Below are 19449 nucleotides of genomic sequence, written 5' to 3'. Positions count from 1 at the left end.
TGCGGGCCAAATAGCTTTCCAGCATGCATTCATAGTTTCTGGTCTCAATTCAGATAACGATAATCGAACCTGATCAATACAATCCATAATTGAAAATTTTTTTCACACATCCATAACTGACAGTGTTTCATCATCATTTAGCTTGTTCAAAACGTACTGAAATGTTCATCTGACATATGTTTTAAAAGTCGCAATTATACCCTGATCTAGAGGTTGTAGTAATGATGTGGTATTGGGCGGCAGAAAAAAAAATTGCACATTTGGGTGTTCTATGGCAGGATGACCGGGTGCATTATCAAGAATCAAAAGCACTTTAAATTCGAGATCCTTGTCATTCAAATAGCATCTAACCTCTGGCACAAAATGTTTGTGGAACCACTCAGTGAAAATATCAATGGTCACCCAAGCTTTTTTGTTGGCCATCCAATGAACTGGCAATTTTTGAAAATCTACGCCTTTCATTGGCCGTGGTCTTAATGATCGATTTATGAGCAGTGGTTTTAACATCCAATCTCCTAAAGCGGTCGAACAAAGTAGGAGTGTTATGCAATCCTTTGCTGCTTTGAACCCACCAACAGTTTTTTGCATTTTTGATATGCAAGTTCTGTTTGGCATTTTTTTCCAGAAAAGGCCGGTTTCATCTATAATCCAAACTTGTTCACGAGTATTACCTCCATCTTCAATTATTTTAGCAAGTTTTTATGGAAATGCTTTAGCAGCTGTTTCATCAGCAGAAGCCGTTTCACCTTTACTTTTTATATTATGAAGAGCATGTCTTTTAATAAACTTAGCCAGCCAACCATTGCTTGCATGAAATTCATATTTTTTCCTCGATTGAGATGAAGTATCTGGCTGCAGTTTTTTAATCTGTTCATAAAATCTCAATGCTGATTGCTTGATGGAATTTCCATCAACTGGCATTCTTTTTTGTACATTATCTTCTATCCACATCACTAAATCTTTTTTGGCCTTTTCTAGAACAACATCTCTTGTGTATGATGATAATTTTGCATTCGATTTTGTACCAGAACATACCGCATTTCTAATAAACTCTTTATTTTTCTTTATAGATCTGACAGTTGATTCACAGACTCCAAAATGCTTACCCACAGCCATCACACCTTCCCTAGTTTGAAGACGATCTAAAATTTGAATTTTTATATCCAAGGAAACGGTTTTCCTTTTTTTTTTTTTGGTTATCGGCAACATCATGTGAGGGCTGGATTAAAATCTTCGGTTAATGAAATTATAGTTTGAAAATTACATATAACTTACCATTTATTATTTCTTGGCAAAATTATTAATTTTATAACGTGATTTTTATTTAGATTTCACTTAAAAAATGCGGTAACTGTGTTGTCTAACTGTGTTGTCTGCGCATAAAAAAGCAGTCAGTTATGTAATTTGGGGAATTCTCAATAAATGAAATTCGTAAGAATTTAGAATTTTCTTAATTGAAACGAGAATGCAAAAAAAAGAAAAATCTCAGAATTTTTTAGAATTTAGAATTTTCTTAATTGAAACAAGAATGCAGTTCTACAAAATTCTCAGAATTTTCTTGAATTACGGATTTTTTCCTAACTTAGACTTTAGGTTGGTCATGTAAAAGTGAATAAAAATCGCGTAAAAAAAAATTATTTTTGATATCCCAATTCGTGTAACTCCAAATTCGTGTAAAAAAAAATTCACATAAAAAGAGGTTTAGGTGTACTATATTCTTGCAATAAAGTAAGCTAGAGAAAAGAAAATGTTGTGAAAGAAAATCATAAGGAAGTGAAAATACATTTACAATATTGTACTGTAATTATTGATACTGTAATTATTGATAGTTTACGTCCTCTGTTTACAAGATTGATTGTATGTCTGTCAGTACCTACATCACTATTGTCTTATATGATACAAAACACTGTTGTTGTTATACGTATTACTAACACTAGACGTCAGAAATGAGAAAGAAATTATTCATGTTTATTTACAGGTAAAACGATTTATGCATTGATAATGAAAAAGCAGCAATATAATTGCTTTATGATAGCTTGGTGCAATCAATATGATTGCTCTGGTAGCCTAGCCTATACAGTAATGAATGAATCGTTATAAAATTTTTATTTGATGCTAATTAATTTAACTAATTAATAACAGTTAATTTTATCCAGTTATGAATTAACACTGCATCTTTAATTTTTGTTTGTATTTCTCTCGACTTCAGATGGCCGTGTACAGTCTGTAAGTGTTTGTATGCAAAATTTGATAAATTTTAACTTTTTATAATACATTTGTGTATATTTTATGGTAGTTTATGATAAAATAGACTAATATCTACATATATTTTATGCATTCATGACATACCTACCTTTTCTTAATTTTTTCGATATTTCTAAGCTACGCAGTTTGTCTATGAGATTTTTCAAATTGTCACAAATCTCCAAAAAAATTTCCAATATTTATTCTTTAAATTCTGCATATAAGTGGATCTATTCAGTTCAAACTTGTGTTCTTCAAGGGTCAACTGTATTACTAATTATAGCAAAAAGTTTAGAATGGATTGCAGCATTTTTTTATTTTAAAAACTATCTTCTAAAGTTAATCTTTAGAAACGGCTGCCCAAGTATATTTTTGTTATTTTATGTTTTTTCAGTGCATGCTACATCTAGCCCCAAAGTTGAATTATCATAATTTAAATGAAGAAATGCTGAAATATTTTGCAAAATTACAAGCAAAAGATGAGCAGGTAAATTTTATAAATGTAATATTTTCTTTGTATCATTATTGTTTAATTTCTTCTGTATACTGTGTTGAAACCAGCTGATATCCCCTGTTTTTGAAATAAACCTACAGATATGTATATTTCGATTATTGCAACTGGCTTATGCTGCTTTACTGGCTTGATGTTTTGGTCTATAGCACCATAGATTGAGTAGCATCTCTGCTCTCCAATTACAGATTTCAATCTCACTGCTGTAGGCTTTTTTGTGAATATTTTTAAGTGGTAGATGAATTTCATTATCAGTGTGATATCACCACTCTGCTTATTGAAGGCCTCTGGAGCTGCTTAAAAAATGTTTGTGTTTTGTCTTTAGAGCAGGATTTCTGTATTGTTAGTATTGTGAATAAGCTTAGCTCACCAATAATACTAATGATTTATCACCTCCTGTGGATGAAATTTGCATTAAAAAAAAATTCTACAAATTGAAAGTTTACTGTTCCAAGTTCTTGAGGGAATCTGAATGTAGTGATATGTAGTATGGACAATGTCAAGGCCATACAGTTGCCAGAAAAACCTTACATTTCTTGTGTGAGAAAAATGTGCATCTTCCATCCAGCATGAGCTTATTCATTGATCATTTCTTTTCCATCACCAGCTCTAAAAAGTATCACTAATAGTTATAATATTACTGCCAGTCAACAAACACTTCCACAGAACAGCATAAAATATAAAAAAAAAAAAAAAAAAAACTAACAAAAATTCATACAAAAAGAAACTTCACCACCACCATCATTCATATCCTTACCACAAATATATATAAATATATTTGTGGTATTTAATCCTATATATATATATATATATATACACTACTATCAATCATTGTCCAGACATCCCTTTTATTTGAAGTTATGGAACATTCCAGGTTTGTTAATAACATAAAATCCTGTGCACAGATAATAGGAAACAGTATTTCATCCTAGCAGTTGAATACAGGTGGTATGGCAACACAACGTGAACTCAGTGACTTCGAGAGAGGTGTCATTGTAGGCTGTTACATTGGTGGCATGTCCATACGTGCCATTGCCGCTCGACTGGAGCATCCAAAATCAACAGTTGGTGATGTGATCAACAGATGGAGATGTTCTGGAATCACTAGTGCTGGAAAACATCCAGGGTGTCAACTGAAAATGACTGACAGGGACAGGAGGGTGTTAAAGTGGGTGGCATGCAAAAACCAGCTACAATTGGCACAGACCATCTGTGATGTTGAAAGTTTATTTTTCACTTGGTTAGACTATAATAAATTTAGTTTAATCCTTTATCCAAGTGTGAGCAAACAAAGTTTGCACCTGAAAGTATCTTCAGGACTGGGGTATGGTAGTACAACACCGGGCAACTCGTTGCAAATGTGGAGCAAGCTAACATCACTTCTATTGCAGTATCTCTCATAATGCAAAACACATCTTCTTGCGGATATGTATAATGTTATGCATTAAGAGAAGGGCCACTACCTAGACTAGTTTTGACCTTTATTGAGGTCTCTTCAGTGGGAGCCAATCCGCAAGGAGATGCATTTTGCATTATGGGAGATACTGAGATAGGAGTGATGTTAGCTTGCTCCACCTTTGCAACGAGTTGCTCGGTGTTGTACCACCTTACCCCAGTCCTGAAGATACTTTCAGGTGCAAACTTTGTTTGCTCACACTTGGATAAAGGATTAAACTAAATTTATTACCATCTGTGATGAGTTCCAGAGTTCCAGTAACACCATTGTGTGCACTAATACTGTATGAAAAGAACTCCATTTACTGGGTTTCCATGGAAGAGCAGCAGCACACAAGCTGAACATCACAACAGCGAACAAGATGGCTCATTTGGCCTGGTGCAAAGAGTGTGTGAACTGGAAAATGGTACTCTGGAACGATGAATCAAGGTTTACTTGTTTCCAGTCTGATGGCAGGGTGTGGAGGCAGCCTGGTGAACACTTGTTACCGCAGTGTGTTGTACGCATGGTAATGTTTGGCAGTGGAGGAGTAATGGTGTGGGGGTGCATTCAGTTGGTTTGGAGTGGAACCACTGTCATTGTCCGTGGTTCCATGAAGGCAGCTCAGTAGCTTGATATGCTGGATAATCAAGTGCTGCCTACACACTGTGGAGTTTTTATGTAATGGATCCATGTTACTATCAAGACGACAATGCCCCATGCTACAAAACTGCAGTTGCTATGGCATGGTATGAAGAGACAGGTATTAAACAATTATCCTGGCCTGTGCAGACTCTTGACCTCAACCTTCCAAAAACCAGACAAGTCTATAAAACCAAAACAATAGGAAAAACCAAAACTGAGATAACTTTTTCAGGCCATCCTGAAAATGTTATCTCAGTTTCCATTCTATCCAAAGCCTTGGTTTAACACAGAATGTCAGACTGCCAAAAAAGATCAATAAGAGCATGGAGTATATTTTGTAGATACGCCACCACATCAAACTTAATAGCTTTCAAGCATGCTCGAGCCAAACCACATTATGTGAGACGGCAGAGTCAAAAACAATCATGGATCCAATTTACTATATCAATTAATCAAATGGCTAGTTCAAAAATTGTATGGAATAAAATCCAGAAAATGAAAGGCAGGTATCATACACATTGTTTGTCTACCTTAGACCATAATGGAAGTGTTATTGCTGATCCCAAAGCTATTGCAGACATTTTGGGAAAAAAGGTTGCCAGAATCTCACAACAGCTTCATATCCTTCTGAATTTTTAATACTGAAAGAGCAGCAAGAAAAAGAAAGGCTAAATTTTTCTACCAATGTTCTTGAGCCATACAATCAGCCATTTGTTAAGGAAGAACTAAAAAGAGCTCTCCTACTATCACACCCTAGTGCAGTAGGGTCTGATGACATCCATTATGAAATGATAAAACATCTACCATCATCTTCTGTGGATCTCCTTCTCTTGTTATACAATAGAATATTTGCAGAGGAAGAGTTTTCAAATTCTTGGCATAAGTCAATTGTTATTGCTATTTAAAACCAGGAAAAAATCCAACACAAGAAAATAATTATCGACCCATTGCTTTAATCAGCTGTCTTTGTAAGATACTAGAGAAAATGGTTAATGCCAGACTTCTCTGGTATTTAGAAAGCAATAATCTTCTCTCCAATACACAGTGTGAGTTCCATAGACATCATTCAACTTTAGACCATTTGGTTCATTTAGAAACTTGAATAAAAGATGTGTTTCTGAAGCAAAACACCTTGTTTCAGTTTTCTTTGACATGGAAAAAGCTTATGACATATCCTGGAGATATGGCATATTAAAAGACCTCTATAACCTACATCTCAAAGGACACCTTCCTGTATTTATTAAAAACTCTCTCTCCAGACGAACTTTCCAAGTCAGAGTGGGAAATATGCTATCTTGACCATACCATCAAGAACAGGGTGTTCCCCAAGGCTCTGTCTTAAGTGTGACACATTTTTGCTATTAAAATTAACTCAATCACTGAACAGCTTCCTCCCACTGTAGACAGTGCTCTATATGTTGACTTCACAATTTACTGTCACTCACATAACATGAGGGTAATTGAAAGACAACTTCAGCAACAATTGGTCATGTGTCTCTGAGGGTGCTTAGTAATGGGTTTAGGTTTTCAACAGAAAAAAGTGTCTGTGTACACTTCAGTCAAAAACACACTCATCACTCAGATCCTGAATTAAGAATGGGACGAACTGTTATTCCAGCAGCTACAGAAGCCAAGTTCTTGGGACTCATCTTTGACAGAAAACTTACATTTCTAGCACATATTTGTCAACTAAGAGAAAAGTGCAAGAGAGCGTTGAACCTCCTTCGCACTCTATCCTCTACTGAGTGGGGTGCTGATCGATCTTCATTGCTCCGTCTTTATCATGCACTTATACGTTCAAAGCTGGATTATTGGTCTCAAGTCTATGGTTCTGTAAGAACAGAGTAACCTGCAATGGTTGGATTCCATCCATCATCAAGGTTACGGATAGCTGCTTGTGTCTTTTGTACATCACCAACTCAAAGTCTATGTTGAAGCAAATGAACCGGCTTCATCACTTTATACGGAAACAATTGTCTCTTAATTATGCCCTAAAGATAAAGTCTCTCCCAGATCACCCTACATGGACTAGTGTCTTTTCTTCTGCATTGGGAAGCTCAATATCACACACTTCAAATTGCTATACATCCTTTTTGTATGCATGTTAAAGAGACTACAAGCTGTATGAATGTTGACAATATTGCCTATGCTAAACATAACAGGATCCTCCATGGCAGGTTTACACTCCATCCTGCAACCTCTCACTTTGTAAGCTACAGAAGTCTCATACTCCATCATCTGTCTGCCTGCAATTGTTTAATGCACACAGGCAGCACACTCTGATTTCTTGCCCATCTATACTGTTGGTTCAAGCAAGAATTAATACCTGCTGGCTGTGCTGCTGTGTTTCCTGACATTATTATCTCCAACCAGATCCTACCTGATTGCGGCAATTATACAGCAGAGTTATATGCCACTCAGCTTGCACTTGTGCATATAAAAGAAAATTGCTACCAAAAGTGTATAATTTATACAGACTCATTGAGCTCTTTATAGGCTATCTCCTCTCTTCTCTTATGTATAATCCACATCCAGTACTCTATGAGGTGCTACACCTGCTTCACAAAATGAAAATCCTTAATTTTGATGATCAGTTGTGCTGGATTCCTGGCCACATTAGAATTAAGGGAAATGAGGCTGCAGATGCAGCTGCTAAATCAGCTGATACTTTCTCTCCATACTGTTTGACATTATCCTATACAGACAGCTTATAAAATCAAAACTAATTGCTCAATGGGAGTCATCATGGCAGGAAGCATTGACAAACAAATTATATGACATTAAACCTGAAATTAAACATTGGCATTCTAGTCAACATATAAAGAGAAGAGAGGAAGTTGTTCTTGCTAGGCTCTGCATAGGTCATAGTCATCTTACACATTCTTATTTACTGAGGGCTGATGACCCTCCCATTTGTGAAAAATGCAATACACATCCCACTATTTGTCATATTCTGGTGGAGAGAGGAATGAAATTTTCACCTATCTAACCAAGCCATATACTCAGGCAGATTGCATGATGTTTTTAATTTTTTACAAAGAATTAATTTGTACAAACACATTTAACTGTAATTTTGTTTATATATAAATGCTGCATTACTTAACTTAACTCTTGTACATATATATTATTCATTAGTTTCATTTTTGACCAATTATGTATTTATCTTGTATATTTGTATATACAAGATCTTGTACACGGTCTTGTATATTTGTGTAACCTTGTTGTAATTTTATTAATATGTAAATACCACATTGCTTAACTTAATTTTTATTCATACATATTGTATAATAATTCCTTTTTGACTCCTCATGTATTACTGTAATAACATTTGTTGTAATTTTATCTAGATGTAGACACTGCATTCCTTGGCTTGGTTTTGTTCATGCATTTGTTAATTAACTTGTACTGTTGTCTATTTATATACTGTTGTAACCTCTGCAGTAATTTTGTTTATATGTAGATACTGCATTGCTTAACTTAACTTTTGTGCATACATATTATTTACTAGTTTATTTTTCGACTAATTATATATGCTGGAGGATACTTTGTATATTTGTGTAATCTTCTGGTAATTTTGTTTTTATGTAGATGCTACATTGCTAAATTTAATTTTTATGCATGCATGTTGTATAAAAATTCCTTTTTTCCTATTTTTGTACTGCTGTAAAAGCATTGGTTACAATTTTATCTATATGTGGATACTGCATTCCTTGGCTTGATGTTTTGTACATGCGTTTTGTTTATTAACTTGTATTGTTAACTATTTCTATACTCAAAAGTGTAACAACGTCTGACCTTGTGTGTTGCTGTGCCCTCTGCAGCAATTCTGTTTATCTTTAGATACTGCTTTGTGGAACTTAATTTTTGTCCAGGCATATTGTTAATAATTTTCTTTAACTGCTTATGTATAGCTGTAACCTTTAGTATGGCACAGTATGACCTTTGTTGTTTTTGTGCCAGATAAACTATAAACTAACCAACCAACCAAGAATGAGATGTTCAGGACACTAACACCCAGGATCCAAAGTATGCTTAAAGAAATCTCAGTATTTCAATGTGGAAAGATGAAGCAAAGTTTGGTGGAAAAAACATCCTTATGGATCCATATTGTTAGATTTCCATTATGTGTAGTTTCATATCTTGCTACATGAGTGAGATGATTGAGTGTGAGTGAATATGGTGGTTGAGGAACTAACTATATCTGTGCGCTCATCCAAACTGTGAAATTATTTGGTGGAAGCGTAATTGGTCTGTTTCTCCTGTGGTTGTAGTGCCTGGAAGGATAGATATGTAACAATTCCTATGTATAGTGGCAATTTAATCAAAATGCCCTATGTTTCTTTCAGCATGACAAGGCAACATATGATATTGATAAGTGTTGTTTTGACATAATTTAAGGATGTTGATGTAGAAAAGCTTGACTCGCCTACACAAAATCTGGATCTCCATTCCATATAGCAGCTTTGGGATGAAATGGAATTACAGGCCATGCTAGTGCATTCAACAGTAGATCGAATTGGAATAAGGACAAAAAGCGAACCCTCATGCTGTTGAGGTGTACCATTTAAACTTCTCTTAAATATAGTCTATCCCATAACTTGTTTTAACATCATGTATGTACAGCGCAATTGAATTATTATTTTTTTTTAATCTTTTTTAATAACCCTAAAAGACCTCTAACACAACAGTGCCATGTGTGGGTAGGTGATTAAGGAGAAAGAAGTAATCTGTTGATATGTTTCTTAAAGAGTTGAGGATTGAACTCAGCAATAGTATAGGGAGATTGTTTCAAAGAACACAGATGTATGGAATGAAAGAAGATAAGCATTTGGTGCGTTTTGGAGTTGGACAGTGTATGAATGTTGGCCATTGGTTGCTCTAGTTCTGACATGATTAGAAGAACGTAGAGGAATGGTGGTGACCAGTTCAGCAGAGAGTAGTGCCCATGAAAGTTCCTGTAGAAAAGGCACAATGCAGAAACAGCATGCCTATGGGAAAGTGACCAAAGGGAGTCTGCTAGAGAGAGAGAGAGAGGGAGAGGTTACCTATTAAGTTTATCACTCTCATCTGTATATCATCAAGAATTCTTAGGGAGGTTTTGGTTGCACCACCTCAAATGTGGGAACAATATTCCAAAGTTGGTTGGATCTGAGACTTATAAAGTGTTGGGAGTGAGGCAGAAGAGAAGTAACATTTTGAAGGGAAAAACATCAAACTTGCTATTACAGATGAACTGTAGACTCGTGTGCAAATATTATTTAAAGAAGAAATGTAAAGAGTTCAAACCAAGAACCAGTCGTCCTTGGAGTCTCAGTGGCAAACTCTGAAGAAAACATTGATAGATCCCAAGTCTTTCATGAATATGATGGACTCAGGAAGAAAAAGAGGCAATCCTAGAAATTCAGGTCATATTCCAGAATTGTGGAAGAGAACTTTGGGGGTAGAGCAATCTCAGGCTAACTAGAAATTGTTAGAATCAGATTATTTACTTTATGGCAAATAGTTGAGACATCAAGGAAATATAACACATGTACTTAAGTTTTGTAGTTATGGAAAAAAGTAGGGTATCCCAAATGAAAAGCTGATCAAAATGCTATTATTATATGAGATAAGTGGAACCTTATACAGAGCAACACATAGTCTATATTTAAGGTGTGTAAGTCAGTGGTTAGAATTGAATGAAGTACAGGAAGATGGTTTGATGTTAAGTCAGATGTTAAACAAGGATGCACACTATCTCCAATTTTATTCATCATCTATATGGATCACATTATGAAAGAAAATTGAGATTAAACCTGATATCAGAATTGGAGATATTACACTTAGCTTTTTGTTTTATACAAATGTATTCCTAAACAAATCTAGTACAGGTCTCCAGAATTCTTTAATAGAATTGAATAAGAGTTGTAACAAATTTGGCATAAAATGCAATGAAATGGTAAACTTCAGGGACATTCTCAGTGGAGAAACTATATAAAATATTTTAACTATTTAGCCATAAATTTTAATGAAAATGGCAAATTAAATATGGAAATAGCAGAATTTTTAAAACTAGTTTGATCTGAAGTCAACTGAATAAATTTATTCTTGAGAAAAAGTCAGCTACTGGAACAAATCGGAAAACAATCCCCCAACTCAACATCACCAGAGTTAAAGATCGGTACTATCAACGTAAGAAGCCTGAATGGCAAAGAAATGGAGCTAGCTGAGGAATTAGATAAGTACCAGATCGACATAATAGGGGTGACTGAAACAAAAAAGATCAAAACTTGTGAGATCTTTCTGAGCAATAAATACAAAATGTTATATTCAGGCAATGACAATCAAGGAAAAGAAGGAGTAGCCATAGTATTCAACACAAAATACGAGACTAATCTTCTTGAATGGCAGGCAGTCTCAAGTAGAGTAATGTGGGCAAATATGAGAATGGGGAACTGGACAATGAGACTTATTTGTGCCTATGGTCCCACAGAAGGTTCTACTAAGGTAGAAGTGAAGGAATTTTTTGAGGCTTTAGAAAAAGCAACTGACACAATGAAAAAGGAAAAGTTGGTCCTTGTTGGGGATCTAAATAGCAGAGTAGGAAATGATTGTGAGACATACAAAAATATTTTGGGAAAATTTGGAGAAAAGAGCAAAGCTAATAATAATGGCAAATATCTGTTGGATTTCTGCTCAGGACATGGACTGGTTATTACTAACACCATGTTCCAACATAAAAATGTGCACAAATTCACGTGAGAGAAGAGGCAAGGAATGAGAAAAGTCTCATTGACTATGTTATTGTTGATAATGATGTTTTCTCCCTGCTGCAGGACACCAGAGTGTACAGAGGATTTGAAATTGGAAGTGATCACTATTTAGTCTTGAACAGGATAAAATTCAATTTCATATTGAAAAGAATAACATGTAAGAAAGTTTTAAAGCGAATAAAAGTTGAGCAGCTCTCAGATGTTACTGTAGACTAAAATACACAAAGATTATTGAAGAAAAAATGAAAGAGTTTGAGAACAGGAATCAAACCTTGGAGACTCAGTGGCAAACTCTGAAGAAAACCTTGATTGATTCGGCCAGAGAGGCATGTGGTGAGGTTGTCTGCAAGGATAAAAAAATCAGAACTCCATGGTGGACACAGAAAGTTAAAGAGGCAGTAAAGGAAAAGAAGAAAGTATATCAAAAGTTCCTGTCAAATAAGTCAGCTTGTGCTCTTAGAGAATACAGAGACAAATGCAAGAATGCTAAACACTGTGTAAAACTAGCTAAACAAAAGTCATGGGAGGACTTTGGCAAGAATATAGAAATTAAATATCAAGAAGGTGGCAAAATATTCTGGAGGTTGATGAAGAAGCTTAGGAATGGAGGAAAGAGTGCAAGCTGACTTATTTGACAGGAACTTTTGATATGCTTTCTTCTTTTCCTTTATTGCCTCTTTAACTTTCTGTGTCCACCATGGAGTTCTGATTTTTTTATCCTTGCAGACAACCTCACCACATGCCTCTCTGGCCGAATCAATCAAGGTTTTCTTCAGAGTTTGCCACTGAGTCTCCAAGGTTTGATTCCTGTTCTCAAACTCTTTCGTTTTTTCTTCAATAATCTTTGTGTATTTTAGTCTACAGTTCACATCTGAGAGCTGCTCAACTTTTATTCGCTTTAAAACTTTCTTACATGTTATTCTTTTCAATATGAAATTGAATTTTATCCTGTTCAAGACTAAATAGTGATCACTTCCAATTTCAAATCCTCTGTACACTCTGGTGTCCTGCAGCAGGGAGAAAACATCACTATCAACAATAACATAGTCAATGACACTTTTCCTATTCGTAGCCTCTTCTCTCATGTGAATTTGTGCACATATTATTTGAATTTGTGCACAAATGTGCACAATTTGACGAATTCCCAATGATTGGAGTAGAGCTCTCATAGTACCCATTTATAAAAAATGGAAATAAAACTGAATGTGAGAATTACAGAGGTATTTACCTACTGAGTGTTCCTGGCAAAATCTATGCAAGTATACTTGAGAAACGGTTGAGAAGAATTGTGGAAGAAAAGCTTGGTGAAGAACAAGCTGGATTCAGGCCAAATAGAGGCTGTCAGGATCAGATCTTCACTTTACGACAAATAGTCGAAAAAGCATGGGAATATAACAAAGATCTGTATTTAAGTTTTGTCGATTTGGAAAAGGCATATGACAAGGTGCCAAGAGAGAAGCTATTCAATACGCTGCAATTATATGGTGTCAATGGCTCATTATATCAAGCAATACTTAGTCTTTATTTGAGTTGTAAGTCAGCAGTTAGAATTGAAGGAAGTACAGGAAGATGGTTTAATGTTAAATCTGGTGTGAGACAAGGATGTGGATTATCCCCTCTGTTATTCATTATCTATATGGATCACATTATGAAGGAAAGTGGTATTAAACATGATACCAAAATTGGAGATGTTAATGTCAGCTTTTTGCTTCATGCAGATGATGTTATACTTCTAAATAAATCCGCTACAAGTCTGCAAGATTCTCTGACTAAATTGAATAGCTGTTGTAATAGATATGGTATGAAAGTCAGCAATAAAAAGACAAAGACAATGAAAATAGGCAGAATCATTGAAAATGTCAACTGTGTTGTGAATGGAGAACCTGTGGAACAAGTAAAACATTTCAGCTACTTAGGCACGAGTTTTACTGAAGATGGTAAATTAAATATAGTAATAGACAACAGAATCAACAAAGCTGGTATGGTGGGAAGTCAATTGAATAAATTCATATGGAATAAGAGAGAAATTAGTCAGAACACTAAATTAGCTGTATACAAGACAGTGTTCAAACCAGTTAACTTATGGATCTGAGAGCTGGTTCAGAAGTAAAACACTTGACCAAAGACTAGAGACTGCAGATATGAGAGTCCTGAGGAAGATTATAGTCATGAACAGATGGCATCAATGGCAATATCATATTAAAAACGAGGATATTAGAAAAGAACTTGATATTGTTAGCATCCAGGAATACTTTAGCAGAGCTAATCTCAGGTGATATGGTCACCTAAACAGAATGGGCGAGGAAAGATTAGCAAAACAAGTGTTCTCTGCCAGGTTGGCAGCAAAACGACCTAGAGGAAGACCAAGATATAGGTGGATTGATACGGTACAAAGCTCCTTAGATGATGTTGTGTCATGATTAAACTAATAACTTCTCATATAGTCATGATAATGTTTATACAGTCAATCCTCTTATAACGCCGTACTCTTATAACACGGTTTCCATATAACGTGGAGCCAAAATTGCGACAGCCCACCTATAACGCGGTACTCTTATAATGCGGTTTCTGTTAAACGACATTCCATTAACTTAATTGGTTTAAGAAGATTCTCTATAGTATGAATTTATCTATGTGTTAAATTTTTACAGTTGAAATTAATGGGGAATTCCCTTCTTTTTGGTGAAGGTACATCACCATTTTCCAATTTCAGTTATCAGGTAATTCCCCTATAAGCGAAGAAACGATGTGAGATTGTTCACAGTGCTCTGATTTAATACTTAAAATAGACCGTATGATTGGCCGTTGCGTATTTGCCTGAATTTTTTTATCCAATAGCGCTGCCGAACTTTCGCTGTTGCAATCACCCACACTGTCATCAATTTTAAGTGCAACTTAATAGGAAACTGTCTGTAAATCCGTGCAGACGTACATATCATGATTAGTGTTCAATAAAGTGCCTTTTAATCGCTTAATTTGTGTTATCGTAATTGGACAACATTCCTCAATACTGTAGGTAATATTTTTTATTTGTTGTAATATAATAATAATAAAATAATTGTTAACCCCAGGTTTGCATAATGTCAAACACAAAAGAAACAAGAAAACAGTTAAAAAGAAAGTTTATATCTCTTGAGGACAAAATCCAAATTTTAAATCGTTTAAAGGGTGGTTCCCATATAATGCGGTACGAATCAATCTGATTCGTACTAATTCTGAGTTTCTTATAGCGCAGTTTCCATATAACGTGGCACGAATTAACCTGGTTTGCACATTAAATCTGAGTTTCTTATAACACGGTGTCCATATAACGCGGTACGAATTAATCGCGTTATAGGAGGGTTGACTTTACATAATTATCATTTATGCTTATTTATATATTGATTTATACTGATTATATATATATATTTTTTTAATTAATTTCCAAATTTTCTCTTATTCTGTTTATTTTCTTGTCAGTGCAACATGTTACATACAATAGCATCATAACATATGCTCAGGTTTATATATTTTGCAATTTAATTGCATTTTTTTCTTCTGTATAATGAGAAATATATTATTTTAAGGGTGGAATACGGACAAACACTACTGTATGCTTGGGAAAAATTGCAAGCTGTCTGCATCCACAGGTAAGTAGGTGCTCACTTTGCATTTTGTTAAGGTATATTCATTAAATGAAATTGGAATGACCTGAAGAAGTAAAAAGATATATACTATTTGATATATTACAAAGAATAAATATACCTAATATTTTACTACATGCAATATTGAATATATATATCATCATCATCATCAAATACTTGACATGTACCCTCAAGGGGTGTACAGGATATGATAGTACAGGATGAAAAATTTACATCATTACTAACTTCCTATGTACAATTTAACTCCAAATCAGTCTATTACTTGTCAAGACTCCAACATTATCAGATCTTATATTTCTATCGTCTAAGGCACTTTGTACCATATCACTCCACCTATATCTTGGTATTCCTCTGGGTCGTTTTCCTGCCAACCTGGCAGAGAACACTTGTTCTGCTAATCTTTCCTCTCCCATTCTGTTTAAGTGACCATACCACCTGAGATTAGCTCTGCTAACACATTCCTGGATGCTGACAATGTCAAGTTCTTTCCTAATATCCTCGTTTTTAATACGGTATTACCATTCATGCCATCTGTTCACACCTTTAATCTTTCTCAGGACTCTCATATCTCTGGTCTCTAGTCTTTGATCAAGTGTTTTACTTCTGACCCAGCTCTCAGATCCATAAGTTAAAACTGGTTTGAACACTGTCTTGTATACAGCTAATTTAGTGTTCCGACTAATTTCTCTCTTATTCCATATGAATTCATTCAATTGACTCCCTACCATACCAGCTTTGTTGATTCTGTTGTCTATTTCTATATTTACTTTACCATCTTCACTAAAATTCGTGCCTAGGTAGCTGAAATGTTTTACTTGTTCCACAGGTTCTCCGTTCAAAACACAGTTGACATTTTCAACGATTATACCTATTTTCATTGTCTTTGTCTTTTTATTGCTGACCTTCATACCATATCTATTACAACAGTTATTCAATTTAGTGAGGGAATCTTGCAAACTTGTAATGGATTTATTTAGAAGTATAACATCGTCTGCATAAAGCAAAAAGCTGACATTAACATCTCCAATTCTGATATCATGTTTAATACCACTTTCCTTCATAATGTGATCCATATAGATAATGAATAACGGGGGGAGGGGGTAATGTACATCCTTGTCTCACAACAGATTTAACATTAAACCATCTTCCTGTACTTCCTTCAGTTCTAACTGCTGACTTGCAACTCAAATAAAGACTAAGTATTGCTTGATATAATAATCCATTGACACCATATAATTGTAGCGTATTGAGTAACTTCTCTTTTGGCACCTTGTCATGTGCCTTTTCCAGATCGACAAAACTTAAATTGTTATATTCCCATGCTTTCTCAACTATTTGTCGTAAAGTGAAGATCTGATCCTGACAGCCTCTATTTGGCCTGAATCCAGCTCGTACTTCACCAACTTTTCTTCCACAATTCTTCTCAACCGTTTCTCAAGTATACTGGCATAAATCTTGCCTGGAACACTGAGTAGGGATATACCTCTATAATTCTCACATTCAGTTTTATTTCCCTTCTTATGTATATGGGTACTATGAGAGCTCTACTCCAATAATCGGGAATTCGTCCCTCTGTCCAGACTTTCTGAACTATGCCGTGCAGCCACTGTAAGACTATTATACCACCATACTTCAGCATTTCTGGTCGAATATCATCTACTCCTGCTTCCTTTCCACATTTCAATCCTTTGATGGTGTTTTCTATTTCAAGTAAAGATATGTATTCCTGGCTGTATGTCTGTCTGTTGAGTGTTTTTTGCCACTGTGATCTCACTGTTGGTTTCATTTAACAATTTTTCGAAGTAACTACTCCATACTTCAAGGATATCTTTTTCTGCTGTTTTCATGTCACCTTTATCATCTCTATCTCCTTTTACAGTACTATTTCTTCCATTTCTAAGCTTCTTCAGCCACCTCTAGAATATCTTACCATCTTGTTGATATTTATTTTCTGTGTTCTTGCCAAAGTCCTCCCATGACTTTTGTTTAGCTAGTTTTACACACTGTTTAGCTTTCTTACATTTGCCTCTGTATTCTCTAAGAGCACAAGCTAACTTATTTGCCAGGAACTTTTGATATGCTTTCTTCTTTTTCTTCGCTGCCTCTTTAACTTCCTGTGTTCACCATGGAGTTCTGATTTTTCTATTCTTGCAGACAACCTCACCACATGCCTCTCTGGCAGAATCAATCAAGGTTTTCTTCGGAGCTTGCCACTGAATCGCCAAGGATTCATTTTTCTTCAATAATCTTTGTGTATTTTAGTCTACAGTTCACATCTGAGAGCTGCTCAACTTTTATTTTCTTTAAAACTTTCTTACATGTTATTCTTTTCAATATGAAATTCAATTTTATCCTACTCAAGACTAAATAGTGATCACTTCCAATTTCAAATCTTCTATACACAATGGTGTCCTGCACCAGGGAGAAAACATCACTATTAACAGAAACATAGTCATCATCATCAAATTCCTGCCATGTACCCTCAAGGGGTGTGCAGGATATGACAGTACTACATGAAAAAATTACATCATTACTAACTTCCTATCTACAATTTTCCTCCAAATCAGTCTGTTACTTGTCAAGACTCCAACATTATCAGATCTTATATTTCTATCGTCTAAGGCACTTTGTACCGTATCAATCCACCTATATCTTGGTCTTCCTCTGGGTCGTTTTCCTGCCAACCTGGCAGAGAACACTTGTTTTGCTAATCTTTCCTCTCCCATTCTATTTAAGTGACCATACCATCTGAGATTAGCTCTGTTAACGCATTCCTGGATGCTGACAATGTCAAGTTCTTTCCTAATATCCTCATTTTTAATATGATATTGCCATTGATGCCATCTGTTCACGCCTCTAATCTTTCTCAGGACTCTCATATCTGCGGTTTCTAGTCTTTGGTCAAGTGTTTTACTTCTGACCCAGCTCTCAGATCCATAAGTTAAAATTGGTTTGAACACAGTCTTGTATACAGCTAATTTAGTGTTCCGACTAATTTCTTTCTTATTCCATATGAATTTATTCAATTGACTTCCCACGATACCAGCTTTGCTGATTCTGTTGTCTATTTCTATATTTAGTTTACCATCTTCAGTAAAAATTGTGCCTAAGTAGCTGAAATGTTTTACTTGTTCCACAGGTTCTCCATTCACAACACAGTTGACATTTTCAATGATTCTGCCTATTTTCATTGTCTTTGTCTTTTTATTGCTGACCTTCATACCATATCTATTACAACAGCTATTCAATTTAGTCAGAGAATCTTGCAGACTTGTAGCGGATTTATTTAGAAGTATAACATCATCCGCATAAAGCAAAGAGCTGACATTAACATCTCCAATTTTGATATCAGGTTTAATACCACATTCCTTCATAATGTGATCCATATAGATAATGAATAACAGAGGGGATAATGTACATCCTTGTCTCACACCAGATTTAACATTAAACCATCTTCCTGTACTTCCTTCAATTCTAACTGCTGACTCACAACTCAAATAAAGACTAAGTATTGCTTGATATAATGCCCCATTGACACCATATAACTGCAGCGTATTGAATAGCTTCTCTCTTGGCACCTTGTCATATGCCTTTTCCAAATCGACAAAACTTAAATACAGATCTTTGTTATATTCCCATGCTTTCTCGACTATTTGTCGTAAAGTGAAGATCTGATCCTGACAGCCTCTATTTGGCCTGAATCCAGCTTGTTCCTCACCAAGCTTTTCTTCCACAATTCTTCTCAACCGTTTCTCAAATATACTTGCAAAGATCTTCCCAGGAACAACACTCAGTAGGGAGATACCTCTGTAATTCTCACATGCAGTTTTATTTCCCTTTTTATATATGGGTACTATGAGAGCTCTACTCCAATCATCGGGAATTCGTCCCTCTGTCCAGGCTTTCTGAACTATGCAGTGCAGCCACTGTAAGACTCTTATACCACCATACTTCAGCATTTCTGGTCGAATATCATCTACTCCTGCTGCCTTTCCACATTTCAAGCCTTTGATGGCTTTTTCTACTTCAAGTATGGATATGTATTCCTGACTGCATGCCTGGTCAGTGTTTTTTATCACTGTGCTGTCATCACTGCTTGTTTCATTTAGCAGTTTTTCAAAGTAATTACTCCATACTTCAAGGATATCTTTTTCTCCTGTTTTCATTTCACCTTTATCATCTCTAATTCCTTTTACAGCACTCTTTCCTCCATTCCTA

General features: G+C 35.3%; 1 protein-coding gene across 1 annotated transcript in view; it reads left to right on the top strand.

Moving 5' to 3' along the window:
* The window catches only part of yata (N-terminal kinase-like protein yata), a 386793-nt gene that overhangs the window by 223336 nt on the left and 144008 nt on the right, over positions 1 to 19449 (top strand). The window contains exons 11-12 of the mRNA XM_090396135.1: positions 2639 to 2731; positions 15154 to 15216. Of these exons, the coding sequence (XP_090252261.1) occupies positions 2639 to 2731; positions 15154 to 15216 (156 nt within the window). The remainder of the gene's footprint in view (positions 1 to 2638; positions 2732 to 15153; positions 15217 to 19449) is intronic.

This window comes from Typopeltis vanoorti, chromosome 7 (assembly GCF_054136105.1).
Source record: "Typopeltis vanoorti isolate ZY-2024b chromosome 7, IOZ_Tvanoo_1.0, whole genome shotgun sequence".
Lineage (NCBI taxonomy): Eukaryota > Metazoa > Arthropoda > Arachnida > Uropygi > Thelyphonidae > Typopeltis > Typopeltis vanoorti.
This window is presented reverse-complemented; position numbering and strand designations above follow the sequence as displayed.